The following is a 14265-nucleotide window of genomic DNA, read 5'->3' on the forward strand; positions in this document are numbered from 1 at the left end:
GCTCACGTCACATTTCTTTCAAGCCATCAAACCAAACCAGCTCTTTTCTCCAAAAGAAGACTACAGCATTTCTTAGACTTACTGCTGTTAAAGAATTCCAGCAAATGCTGCCCAGAAAATCCATTTGGCTGCCTCAGCTATCCAAGAGTATTTTTAATGGGGAAAAAAAAGAACATGTTATAAAAGTATTAATTTTTAATGTAATATTCCATCTGGTTGACAAACCTGTCTGCAGAGAGAAGGCTCTCTCAGCAGTGGGTTTTCTGACTGAGGCACAGGAGTTGACAATCCTTAGATTCAGATTCTCTTCCCAGCTCCACATCAAAGCCATCCTGAGTGATTTCGGTGGCCATTTCTGCATGGCTCTCCATACAAAAAAATGAGAATATGTAAGCATTTAAAAAATTTCTGTCTGTTCTAATACTGCACCTTCTAAGATTAGATTGAAGCATGCACAAAAGCACAAACAGTGATTTAATCACCTTTTCTGCTGCTCCCTGTCAGATACATCATCCTTCATGAAGACACACTCTTCTTTGCCCTTGTTATGCTTTTCATTCACTGATGATTACTACTGAAAATCTGTTTAACCTCTGTCAAAACAATGACTTGTTATTATTGTTCTGACAACTCTGCTTCTCTTGCCTGATCTGTTCAGGCTGATTAGACAGGAGAAACTTTCCCAGCCACCAGCAACCTGATGGAGGAGCCAAAACCAAGCAGGGATTTAACTGGGTGTTCTGAACATTCACATTAGAAAACAAAAACTCACTAGTGCAAATGTCACTGATGCACTTGATGAAAAGTGTATAAAACAAGTAAGGAAATGAATCTTACCTTATGTCCTTGCATGGAAATATTCTGAGTTTTTCCATCTTTCAGATTTTTGCTAATACAAAAATAAGCTTTAAGTTATCTCCCAGCAATCTGACAGTTCTTTGTATCAATTGCAGAAAATGAAGGAAGAGTCTGATTCTCTTACAACCTTGTTCTTTTTAGCAGTGTTGGATCCCATTTTTTATTATTTTTTTACCTCCTAAGGAAGCTTGAAATAGCAAGTTATCATTTTGAGGAAAACCTGTAGGAGATCAGAAGGCAAGAGAACAGCACAAAGATTGCCAAGAAGGTGCTTTATTTCTGCTTGGTCTCAGAAACACAATACCTAATCTCTTATTAAAAAAAATCCCAATTCTGTATAATCATAATTACTGTGTCTTCAACAGGACAAACTTCCAGCCAGTGAAAGACACTTTGGAATTTATATAACCAAGGCTTCAATAATAAGGGGATTATTATAGAGTTAGAAACCATAGATTTTATTAGGGTTTCTTCTTGATTTCACCTTTAACCCAGGACAGCTCAATGATTCCTGCTAGTTTTCTTTTCCCTGTGAAATTTTTAAACAACACAGGGAACTACTGCAAACTTCTACTGAATAACCAGATATGCTCCTTCCCAGAAAGATAAAAGCAGGAAATCAGTGCCATGCTGGAGGCTTTGCCAGTGGCTTGGCAGAAAGTGCATCTTTTCCTGCAGGTTCAGTGCTCTGCCAGAGCAACACCAGCTGTTTTTGGGGTGAGCACAGCGAGGGAAGCAGGTGGGAGAGGAAGCAAGGAGGAAGTTCTCCCTGTCAGTGGGCTGGAATGGGTTTCCATGATCCATGGGAGCATACCTGGAGCCTTCCAAGCAGGGTTTTAAACATTCCTAAGAGACAGGAGCAGCAGGCAGCTGAGAACACATGTGGGGAACACCCAGGCCAGGGCAGCAGCTCCTCCATCCTCTGTGCCTGTTTAAGATCTCACAGTGTGCACACAGGTTACATTGCAGAGATCTGCACAAGATGTCATTAATCCTGCTACTTCCCTGGATTTTAGATTGCTTCTGTAAATATTAAACATTTGACCCATGTTACTTCCTTTTCAATGAGTATTGCTTTTTATTCGTAGCTATTAGAAGATTAACAAGTAAAAGTTAGCTCTGGAAAAGGTCTTTACAGTAATTTATGGAGATTAACTTTCCTATTTAGGGTAAAGTCCAGACATTTACAAGAACAATCACTTAAATAAAAATAGAATATAAAGCCTATGTTTAAAACATGGCCTTTATTAGCGCTGTCTAGTGAGCTCCATATTTATCTTACATTGAAATAGTTCTGCTTTGCTTAAGAAAAGACAGAAAAAGTGCATTTACAAGAGTACTTTTTCTTTAATTTTCTGCGAAAATGGAAGGAATTGGAATCACAAGTTGACAAATGCTGTAAAAATGAAATTTCAAGAAACATCGATTTTAGTAATGCTACACCATCACTAGTGTTTCCTCCTGACCTTCTGCTGTGTGGAACCAGAATATCCTGATATACAGTCTAGAGCATCTATGTTATTACTCTACAGCATATTAAACACAGAAAAAGGGGCTCAGACCCCCTCTCAATGTACAAACATGAATAAAAAAATTGTTTAAAAAATCATTTTTTTATACATAATGTATATGCAAACTGCTTTAAATACATGGGTTTGGAAGAGTTATTTACAAGCTGCATCTGCCCGTGGGACAATCCACAGGCAGAGCACACACAGTTGCTTTTACTTTATTGGTGCATCTCAACTTTGGGAGATATAAATTTATTCGGCAGTACAGCAAACACAAGAACTTGTGACAAAGCATCTTAAGGGCAACCCAATAAATTTTGTTCCTCCAAACAAGGTTAAGTACTAGGACTGCCAAAGTTTCCAAATCAAGATTTGTTTTAACCCAGATGCCTGCTGGCAGATCTGTGTGGTGGAGGATATGTAGACAGACCCATTGGAAGTACAGGTTTGGCTACTGGATAACTCCTCCTGAAGAGCCAGAACTGATAAGGATGTTTTGTCCAAAGAGTGAACTAACCTAGAATTTTTTTTTTCCAATTTTATTAATATTTTAAAAAATACATAAAAATACAACATCCAATGTCTGAATAAATATATTTAACAAGTTGCAAGATACCTTATTTTACACAAAAATTTCAGCTTTAGAAATCTTGTTAAATAACTTCATTGTTGTTATATATTTCATTTTTCGTCTTTTTGTAACAAAATAAAAACTCTGAAATTACATAGAAAAAAGACAAAATATTTTTGTCAAGGGATAAGATAGTCCACTGAAAACCTATTCACAATTCCACTGTAAACATTAATAAACATTAAAACATTTGCATAATTGTGTGCTCAAAAATCCTATAAAAAGTGGAAGACTTATTACAACTGTAGTTTTCAGTCAACTACACTTCCTTTCACAATTTATTTTGTCCCATTTACAGCTTTAAAACTGGGCACATTGCTGAACACATACTTTGGCAGTTCTGTATAGCAAGTGCTTCCACAAAGAGGAACTACTCACCAAGAGTTACCTACAGCTTGGTGAAAGTGCAGCAGTTACTCAGTTCTTTTGGAGAATACTCTGATGTCTGCTTGGTGCACTTGCTGTTTTTATTTTTTTTTAATAAGATCACCCTAGAACACCTGAATGCTTCATTGGACATAACTTTGCAAATTTGATAAGTGCCCTTCCTCTGTGTCAGGAAAAAAAAAACAACAAAACAACAGAACAAAACAAAAAGAAACAAACAAGAAACAAAAACAAACACAATGACAAGGATGTCACGTTGTGCCTACAAACCTTCAGTTACCAATGAGCTTAAGTTCTCTGAACAGTAATTAAACAAAAGAAGAGGGTGGGAGGGGGGAACAGGTACAGTCCAGCAGTGGAAGTGTGTACAGGATATACTTGGCAATGTCCAACCAGTTGAGTGCTTTCTGTGGCTGAATTTCAGGGTTTATGTCCATGGCAGCGAGCTGCTGGCAAGGCAGAGAAATGTTTATCACCTGCACTCCACAGCCAGCACGTTCTGGGGAGGAGAGGATGATGAGGGGCTCATTCCAGTGTCTGAGGAAGCAGATGACATGGATGCTCCTGTATGGGACACTGAACAGACAGAACAACAGATCAGCATCAGGTTATCAAAGTACAGCTCACAAGGAAGGCTTCCTTGGTTCTTAGGTTGTGTAAGACAACAAAGCAGCAGCACAGGCACAAAACACTGATAGAGAGGTTTTGCCAATTGCTTCCCCTGCTGTATTCACACAGGATTAGCCTTATCCAGTTATTGAAAAGGTAACTCAGATGAGTCTAATGGAAACACTTGCACTAGGAAGTCCAAGTGTTGACTACACAGTTATAAAAGAGTCAGCAAATGTTTCTGTCAGGTTCAAGCTCCAAAAGGCCGCAAACATTCTTTCAAAATCCAAACACAAACAGATGGTGACACTTTCCTTTCTTCTAAAATCTCATCAATTCAACTCAAATTGCCGTGAGTTATGCATTTCCAAACAAATTACCTCCTCATGGGAATCATAAAACAAATCTCAACCTCACCTTCTCTGTCTTTCTTTTTTAATCGTTTCCTTCTCCTGTCTATGGTTGCTACTTCTGACTTCAAGGACATGTAGTATTTTCGTATCTCCTGGAGCTTTTCTTGTAGGAAGGAGATCCTTTCAGTGCTGCTCATATTGTCCAGTTCATCTGCAAAGAAAGAAAGAGAGAAAAGAGAGAAAAGAGAAAGAGAGAAAAGAGAAAGAGAGAAAAGAAAAAGAGAGAAAAGAGAAAGAGAGAAAAGAGAAAGAGAGAAAAGAGAAAGAGAGAAAAGAGAAAGAGAGAAAAGAGAAAGAGAGAAAAGAAAAAGAGAGAAAAGAAAAAGAGAGAAAAGAAAAAGAGAGAAAAGAAAAAGAGAGAAAAGAAAAAGAGAGAAAAGAAAAAGAGAGAAAAGAAAAAGAGAGAAAAGAAAAAGAGAGAAAAGAAAAAGAGAGAAAAGAAAAAGAGAGAAAAGAAAAAACAGCTTTGTCAAGGTGATTTTAAACAAATGAATGCAGTTCTTAAGAGGATGTAAGACACAGCATGGAAGATAATACATTTCCATAACTATGCCAAAAAGGCCCACACCTAATTTAGTATCCCAAAATTTCCATGTTTTCCTTTCAGAACAAATTTTCTCACAAATTCCCTGTAATCGAGTCATTTCAAGAATCCTTACTGAGCTGGAAGCTCCATTTGTACACTCTGGGTGAAGCATTCTGGTGGTGGTGCTTGTCCCTGTGCTTGTCCTTCTCTCCATCCTTGATGTGAGGAGAAACCACCCTGGCAGGGGAGCGAGAAATCTTCTGGGGTTTGGATGCATTGATGTGTTTGACAGGAGTACATTTACTGGAACTGTCCAGGACAGGAAGATCTTCACTGTCACTGCTTTGTCCTGCAGGAAAAAGAAATTAATTTGGACTTAAAACCTCCACATTGACATTTTAAAAATTGTGGTTATAGTAAAGAAAACAATGACTAAAGAACCCTGCTGCTTTTTGCTTAGAAGATCACATAACACACCCAAGGAATAATGATCTCAGATTCCATGGATAACCTGATCAGACACAACATGCACTGAACTCTCAAGTGTAATAATCATAATTGATGCAGGAGAATTCAAGAGCTGACTAAGCCTAGTGAAAAAGTAATAGCCAAACTTCTGTACAGAAATAATAAACAAACATACCAAAATCAGAATATTAGAGTGCTGATAAACTGTCTTACATCACCTATTTTGGCTTTCTAATATAAAGCAGACACTAAAACCCCTTTTTTAAAGATTAACCCTGTATTATTATGGGTAGGTAGCAGATGATTGTATTTAGTTATCAAACTGCTTTACATCTAAAGGAACAATTCCGAAACATGACTAAAACAACAGAAGTTCAACATGTAACAGGAAATTTTTAGCTCATATATTCAAATATTTTAGATTCCCACCATAACTGCCAAGTTTTCCACAGGCACGTTAAATGTATCCGAATAGTGTATGCCAGATAATTAGTGTTTTAGTTTGATATTTAAAAATACAACAGTGTTGCCATAAAGCCAAGACCACTGATTCAGTTATGCAATGATTGTCAAAAATTTTCTGACAGGTCAAGAGGGAATAAGCTGAGGGAGGGCAGGGATAGATGGAACATTAGACAGAAATTCTTTATTATAAAGATGGTGAGGGCCTGGCACAGGGTGCCCAGAGAAGCTGTGGCTGCCCCATCCCTGGCAGTGTTCCAGGCCAGCTTGGATGGGGCTTGGAGCAACCTGGGATAGTGGAAGGTGTCCTTGCCCTTGGCAGGGGGTTGGAATAAGATGATTTTTAAGGTCCTTTCCAATCCAAACCACTCCATGATTCTCTGAAAAATGAGCTACAGAAACACAAAAATTCAGATTTCCACAGCAAGTTATAAAATAGATGCTTGAGAGAAAAACTAGACAAGAGCCCTTTGGATGAAAAGCTTTTCCTTAGCATCCAACATTTTTCTGTATTTCAAAAACGCTTGTTTTTCCCCAGGAGAAACACCTGTTTCAAGACTTTAAAATGTGCCCTCTGCCAAATTCATAACCAAGCCAATATTTAAAAATCAGCATAATGGTAAGTACATACTTACTTATAGCTGCTAATAATAATTTAGACTTTTTTTCCTGCTAACATAAATAATAATTCAGACATTTTTAGACCATTACTTCCTAAGTAATACAAATCAGGCAAGAGATTTCCCAGTTACACTACAGAGCTCAGAACTCCTCTCCAGTTTATCACCAATAATGATGACGAATAAAAATGAAAAACCTTGAGAGGGAAGCCCCATCCACTGGAAAGTGTTTGTAATGTGAGAACAGCAGGTTTTTACACATACTTACAGGCCTGGATAACCTTCCCCCTCCCCTCCCTGCAGGAATATACCTGTTCCATTCTTTTCATTTTTGGCTGCAGCACTGGTTCGCTTTGGAGTTCGCTTTTGCTTTTTTGCCAGCGTTCCACTATTGCTGTCACTGGGTCTTTTTTGACCTATGAGAGGAGGGAAAAAATCAAAAATAAAATACATGACACTTGAAATACTTCTGCTACTAAAAAGCTCTTTTTATAAGCAACAAAGAAATCTAAACCCAGACAGCCTGAGAGAGCTGAGGCTGTTCACAGCCAGGAGAAGAGGAAGCTCTGGGGAGAACTGAAAGCCCCTTCCAGGGTCTAAAGGGGTTCCAGGAGAGCTGGAGAGGGACTGGAGACCAGGGCCCAGTATGACAGGATAAGGGAGAATGGCTTCCCACTGTAAGAGGGCAGGGTTAGGTGGGATATTGAGAAGGAATTCTTCCCTGTGAGGGTGCTGAGGCCCTGGCACAGGGTGCCCAGAGAAGCTGTGGCCGCCCCATCCTTGGAAGTATTCCAGGACAGGCTGGACGGAGCTTGAAGCAACCTGGGATAGTGGAAGATGTCCCTGCCCGTGGAAGTGGTTGGAACAAGATGGGCTTTGAGGTCCCTTCTAACCCAAACCATTCTGTGAATCTATAACCAGCAGACAAAACAGAGCAGCAATTTTTAGCCAAGTGACACCAGCCACCTCAGCAAGGATCAGAGCTGCAGTGACTCCTCCAGGACACGCTCACCTTTCTCTCCCGTCTCCCTCTCCTGCCCCGCGATGCTGCAATTGCTCGACGTGGTGCTGGCTTCGAATCCATTGGCAGACTCGCTCTCACAGAGCCCTTCCTGAGACTCTTCTGCCACGCTGTCCACCTCGATGGTCATGTCACTCTCGCTCTTGATGCTGCGTGACTCGTCCTGGCTGAGGGCCAGAGGAGAGGCCACCGGGAAGCTCGAGGGGACGCTGGGGGCTAAGGCAGAGGGGGCAGAGTTGGAAGCATTGGCGTCTGGCTTTTCTGCTGTCGCGTCTTCAGTGCTGCTCTTCTCCTTCTCATCCAAGTCATCCAGGTCTACTTCATGGCACAACAAAGTTTCAGGACCAATCTGAGGCATTGTGTCATCCTCGTCTTTCAAGGGAACGCTCTCGTTGGCTTCGGCCGGGCGTTGGAAGTTGTCATTCCTCAGCTCCGGACCGTGCGGAACCGATTCCGCCACCAGGGACGGCATCTCCTCGTTTTCAGTTCTGAGGGACTCCTCAGCATTCAGCCCTCTACATTCCTCTGCTCCACTACATTCATTGGTCCTCTCTTCAGATACAATATTTGGCACTTCCATCTCACTCTCTCGCCGATTTCTCTTCTCAGGTGATGCTTGTTCCAAAGTTTTCCTTTTCAAAAGTTTCTTATCTTTTGTGGAGGGCTCTGTTTCACTTTCAGTAGTGCTGGAAACGTCTTTACAGTCCAAGGAAGACACATCTAACCTTTCAGGTTCTGTAAGAGATTCATTTGTCACCTCTTCCTGGCTTCCTGGTGCAACCTTTGCATTCTCCAGTGAGGGATCTTTTGTCTTGCTCCTTCTCCCTTTTCCCTTAGGTGATTTTTCGACCTCTCTTTTGATTTCTTCCATTTGCTCCGTTTTATTTCCAAAAATTTGAACAATTTGTTCACTTTCCTCAACTTCCAGTTTCAGTGTTTCTAGTGGCTGTACTTGAGTCCTGTCGTTTTCCTTCAGCACATGAGAAATCTTTGGGTTTTCCTCATCCGGCTTCTCATCACGGAGTTTTTCACTTTTTTCCAGTTCTGAAGTTTCTGGAGAAAATTCTTCATTCAAATTCTTTTCAGATGACTCATCTGCTTCACTGTCAGATGTGCCAGAGTCTAAAAAAATTTTAAAAAGAAGCAAACACCACCCTAAATAACTAATTGCAGCATGACTTTTTATTTGAACCTCACAAAAACCCCTGTTGCCAGTAATCTGTGAGGTCACCATCAGCTTACAGTAATAATTTTATACCTTAAAAATCCTGCATTACTCAACACACTTGCTATACTTCTTATTTTTACCTAAAATTTATATGAAACTGCAGTACTGGGGGTGCTGTCAGGGCTCAGGAAGCATCTGGATGATGCTCTTAACTCAGGTGATTGAGTTGAAGTCTGATTCTCCTACTATTTCCCAAACAAGCCAATACAAATGAATTACATTTTGTTGCAGCAAAAATAGTTTTATAGATTCCCCTGATCCCATGGATATTGCCTCTCCCATGCGACACTACAAAACCAAAAAACACTTCTCCCCTCCATGCAGAGAAAAAAAACCAACCCAAACCCAAAAATAAAAACCTTCTAAACCCCAGTGTGGACATTTCACTGCTGAACTATTGTACGATGCACCACACAGAGAGCAAGCATGAGTACATTACCAGGAGATTACTCAGGGACCTGTACTAAAAGGAGACAGTGATTTCACTTCAGTTCTTGTTCAGAGAGGCTTAGAAACACCAAAGATGTGCTGCCATTTGTGTGTAATTAACAGCTCTGCTGGATGATGGAGTATTGAGGTTGAAGACTTAATTAGCACAATAAAGACTATCATTATAGCACTGGATTTGGTCTGTTCAGGACTGAAAGGCTCTGGCTGAAGAACATGGGATGACTTGTACAGTCACTGCTCTTCTGTGAGCAAGCTGTGCTCCTCAGCAGTGTCAGCTCAACTGCTTACTCAACAAAATTTACAAGGAGAAAGGAAAAAAAAATAACCAACCAAAAAAGGTTAAAAAAAAACCAAAAAAAAACCCCCAAACTTCTTTTCAAAAAGGTACTGAAAAAGCCTCCAAAGCATACACAGGGCTGAGATCACTCACCGTTTGATCCTCTATCAGAATCAAACATTCCTGAGCTACGTCTGGTCTGCCTGCGAGGTGTTGCTAAAATTAAAATCGACAGAATTAATTTGTATCGATCGGAAGGAGCGCCCAGCCCCGGCGGTGCGGGCCCGAGGGGCGGAGCGGGAGCCCCGGGCTCGCAGAGCAGCCCGGGCTCCAGCGGAGCGCAGCGAGCTCGGCTGCTCCCTGCACCTCCGCAGCCGCATTTACCTTCGCTGCTGGGCGTTTTGGGGAGGCTGCAGGATGTGTTCGATGGGAGAGTGGATTTCAGAGGGGGCCGCCCACGCTTGGATTTCTGTTTCTCCTCGTCCTTCTTCTCATCCTTTTCCCCATCTTCTTTATTCTGTAGAGGAAACAGTGGATTTTTATTAACGTTTCACTGCTGATTAGCAAACCTTTTGCTCTATTAAAAACTAGCCTGTGGCCTGAATAACTTTTTTCTTTTTTTTTTTTTTAAATACAATACTACAACAAACTTATTGAAATCATTACTTTTGTTTTTTTCTTCTGTTTTCTCTTTGGTCCTCCTTTTTCTACTGGCCAGATAATCCGATCAGCTTTCACCCATTCATCATATCTGAAAGGGAATGAAACCATGCTGTTATCACTGCACATAAAAATGCTGTATGAATATGAGGAGTAAAAGACTTGAATTAACACAAAATATTTATTAACGAGGTAGGAAAAGGCCAACACCAGGTTGGATGGGGCTCAGAGCACCCTGGGATAGTGGAAGGTGTCCCTGCCTAGGGCAGGAGCGTGGAATGAGATGGGATTTTCTTTCCAATCTAATCCATTCCATGATAGCAGAGCCTGTATTTACAACTCATGCAGTATTCTGGCCTTAGAAAGGTGAATGAGATTTCCAGGTCATAAAAAAACCTTATGAGATGAGGGAATTAAGGTAAAAACTTCCCTGTCTCTCACTGGAACACTCAGGGGTCTGAGTCAGCTCTGAAGTGTCAGTTATTCCACATCATACACATAACACAGTTTTCACCACACCTCAGCAGGAAAATTTACCTTTTTTTTAAATTATGGCAACAAACTGGATGAGATTCTGAAAAGCACAAACACACTGATGCCCCATAAAATCTCCTAAAAGGTATTAATGAGGCAAAAGGAACCTGTAAATATTTGGGGAATACTGCCACACCATGTTGCCACATAAAGAAATTTGCTTATGCATTTGGAATACCACATGTTATAGACCAGAAGTATATAAAATACTATAAAGACTGGCTGCCAGGAGAAGCATTTTTACAATCCAAGCTAACATTGAATACAAGAATCTATTTTATTGCCAAAATTCCAGTGCTTAATACACTTAGTTGTAAATATCTTGACCATTATCAATGGCTCCCTTAAAGGAAAGTTTGCTAGTGCTAACACTGATAGACACAATAAATATCAGGGAAGGGGTGAGGATCACTAAGGGATGGACACTTGGAAAAATACAAGTATGTTCTGACATTTCAATGCAACAGCATGAACAAAATCACCAACACTGAAAAGTGAAGAAGTCAGAGCCTGTTATGTTGATAATTCAATATAGAGCCACAGCACTGACCATCTCTCACTTTATTTCCTTAAAAACAAAAATTTCTTTTGCAAATAAGCCTTTGAACAAGGAAATGAAAGGCAATTTGTTATCCTCACCTTACATTCCAACCGTAGTAATGAACTAAATATAAAACCTCTCCATCATCAATTTCTGTGCTTTTAATACTGGCTTCATAAATTTTCTGAGTCTTTCCACGCCCATATTTTACTTTCACTTTGGTTCCAGTCAGGCAGGGTTCTGTGTCCTCCTCATCTTCTTCACCTTCTGATTCTCCTTTGTTCTCAATTTCTTCCCTGCAGTAAAATATATTTAAAATGCCCATTAATTAGTAACAATCATATTTTAAAATTTAGAGAGTAGTCAAGGTAGAAAAAGGCTGCAAAAAGAAATTAATTTTCTGTACCCTGTTCTGTCTCTGAAGCCTACTCAGAAACAGGTTTTTAAATCAAGAACAGAACTTAGGGAGAATAGGGCTAAGTGCCAAAAATATCCAGAAAGTTTTATTACAATTTAAATACAATTTATAAAGCATACAACTACCTCAAAGCTTAAAGATTATTTTTTAAATTGATATTTTGATAATACAAAGAGGAATAAAAGTTAACTCAGTGTGTGTCTCCTAAACAGCATAGGAAGAACTAACTTCAGTTCCTGAAATATTTGATTTTGACACATTATTTATAAAAAAAAAGGTATTTTTACAATTGACTTAACATGCTATAGTTTATTAACTGCACCTTGGTTTGAATTGCCACCACAGTGATCCTCTCATGGCCACAAACACCATTCCACTGGAAAAAAACCTGATCACAAAAGTGTTCAGCCAAGCTTAAAAGTGTCTGCACAGCTCTTTATTAGATACATCCACCTCTCATTACACCTTTAGCTGCTGTTTAAATATTATACTCAAACATATTTTGAAGAACTACAATCAAAGCTATTTTTAGCTATAATTTCCTTCCCTACTTAAGGGACAATTTAGCATAATTTAGAAGTTACTCTTGGTACTCCTTACTCTTTTTTGTCTTGGTGACAAAAAAGTCACCAAGAAATAAAATACTAAAAAGGACTATGGGTTTGCTTTTAATGAAATAGATTTTTTTGGCCTTCAGTGAAAGATCAATTATCTTGTGGCAAGCAACTCAGAGGACAAGTAACACTCACACAGCTTAAAGAAAACTTTGCTGCCTTGATCATCTGACACAGAGTTAAAACAAGGAGGCTGCAGCTTCACCAGCCATCAGCAAACCCTTAAAAGCACAGGAGAAGAGGGATTTGCCATTTCTGAAAGTGTCCCCAAACTGTTCCCACCCTGTCACAGCACCTGGCAGACTCACAGCCTGGTCAGCTTGGTGTCTGCAGGTATTGGTGTGATAAAACACCAACACAGCCTTGGCAAGGAAAGTGACAGTGAAAAATACAGCCTGGCATCGAGCACAAAAAGATGCTTCCAGAAAGTACAGCAGGCTCTACAAGCTTGAAATAAAATGTTCCCTTCTCTGCCTGTCTGAGTGAACAAGGCTTCTGATTTTCACACTCCAGTAAGATCAAGTCTGTGTCCTCCTGCCTGGAGAACAGCTCAATCATAGCACAGAGAAACTCAAAGAAGGTGATACAAGTTAGTGCTCACCTCTCCCTCTGCCTCTCTTCCTCTTCATCTGACTCTTTATCAGAATCCTCCTGTTTTTTAATTTTCTTCTCTTTTTGCTTTGGTGTGCTTTTCTTCCCTAGTGGAGTTTCATTTTCTTTCTTTTCTGCATTCTCAGGTGTTTCCTCTACATCTTTGTTTTCTTTGTTGCTGTCTTTTAATTTGTCTTGGGTTTTATCCTCTTCACCATCTTTTTTAGCAGGGGCTGCATCACGGGCAAGTCTTCTTCGTCCCTGGAACAGAAATAAAATCAGTTTAAGGACTCCTGTCCCCTGCTTTCTTCATAACCTCTCCAAATCCCAGCAAAAAAGTGAGACATGCAACTCCTGTAGAGAAGAAAGACTGCAGATGACAAAAAGTGCAAAATATTCTAAAATAGTAAAATTAAAGCTTAAAGTTTTTATAGCTGCTTCATTTGGAATAATGATGAGTTTCTGATTAACTGATGGAGGATTTCAGGACATTTGTTTGGACCTGTGTTACTCTGACAGAAAGGGCCAAAATGTCTTGTTCACCTACAGCAATATCATTATGTGCAGTGCTTGTATAGGAATATTGAGGGGAGGCATCTCCAATCCTGACAGTCCCCTGTGGACATCAAGGGCACAAGCCTTCAAGAAACTCTAAATATCCCATTTTTAAAAGGCACCTTGAGTACTCAAGGCAGTTGCTGCCTGGGACTATCTGCAATTGATTCTTAGAGATCTAGCACAGGATTATAATTTGATTTATTAGAAGCCTCTTGATAGGATCATTGCTTTTTAGTCAGAACAAAGAGCCAATTATTAAAAAGACAAAAAGTTCTTACATTTCTTTATCTTTCTTTTGAGCATTCTCAGAAAGAAAAACAAACTCAAAAATAAACGAACAAACCAAGAACAAAGCTAATGTCATGTCAGGAAGTTCACTGAGGCTGATGCAGCTTGGAAAAACCACTTTCATTTAAACAGAAAATACATAATAGAAGTCTAAACCTGTGTTTACACCGTGTCCTTTAATCAATTAATGTATAAAGCCATATATTTGCTTGAAAAGCTGCTTTGCAAGGACTTCAACAGAATGACATTTGAGTCAAACAGAATCTTTAGAACTTGAACAATTCAAAAGCAGCAATTCTTGTCCTTTAGTAGTCATACTCCATTGAAGAACACAAAATGTTCTTTTAACATAATTAAATGAGTGCTACAGTCATATTCCAGCACCTTTAAAGTACTGTCTGTATTCCTCATGGTGCTCAGTATCCTCCAGCTGATGGGCCACTGATCTGATCTATGTAGCTACTAATAAAACCCTCACCTCTACAGCATTTAAAGACAAATGAAGGCTAAACTTAATTTTCCTCCCTCTATTTTTGTCTATATACTCTGAGATTTGAGCGTTTCTTGTAGAAGAGAAACTGTGGCAAAAACCAGCTCAGA

At 39.7% G+C, this 14265-nt stretch overlaps 1 protein-coding gene across 3 annotated transcripts in view; it reads right to left on the reverse strand.

Moving 5' to 3' along the window:
* Positions 1–1015: 1015 nt before the first annotated feature.
* ARID4A (AT-rich interaction domain 4A) overlaps positions 1016–14265 on the reverse strand; it is a 48440-nt gene continuing 35190 nt past the window's right edge. For 2 of the 3 annotated variants that reach the window (XM_038136865.1, XM_038136866.1), the window contains 10 exons: positions 12830–13080; positions 11295–11492; positions 10128–10212; positions 9846–9978; positions 9615–9677; positions 7498–8628; positions 6797–6901; positions 5069–5284; positions 4414–4560; positions 1016–3963 (listed from right to left, as the gene is read on the reverse strand). In XM_038136865.1, the coding sequence (XP_037992793.1) occupies positions 3860–3963; positions 4414–4560; positions 5069–5284; positions 6797–6901; positions 7498–8628; positions 9615–9677; positions 9846–9978; positions 10128–10212; positions 11295–11492; positions 12830–13080 (2433 nt within the window). In that variant the 3' untranslated portion in view covers positions 1016–3859. The remainder of the gene's footprint in view (positions 3964–4413; positions 4561–5068; positions 5285–6796; positions 6902–7497; positions 8629–9614; positions 9678–9845; positions 9979–10127; positions 10213–11294; positions 11493–12829; positions 13081–14265) is intronic. The other variant, XM_038136868.1, reaches the window with a different exon arrangement.

The sequence above is a fragment of the Motacilla alba genome, chromosome 5, assembly GCF_015832195.1.
Source record: "Motacilla alba alba isolate MOTALB_02 chromosome 5, Motacilla_alba_V1.0_pri, whole genome shotgun sequence".
Lineage (NCBI taxonomy): Eukaryota > Metazoa > Chordata > Aves > Passeriformes > Motacillidae > Motacilla > Motacilla alba.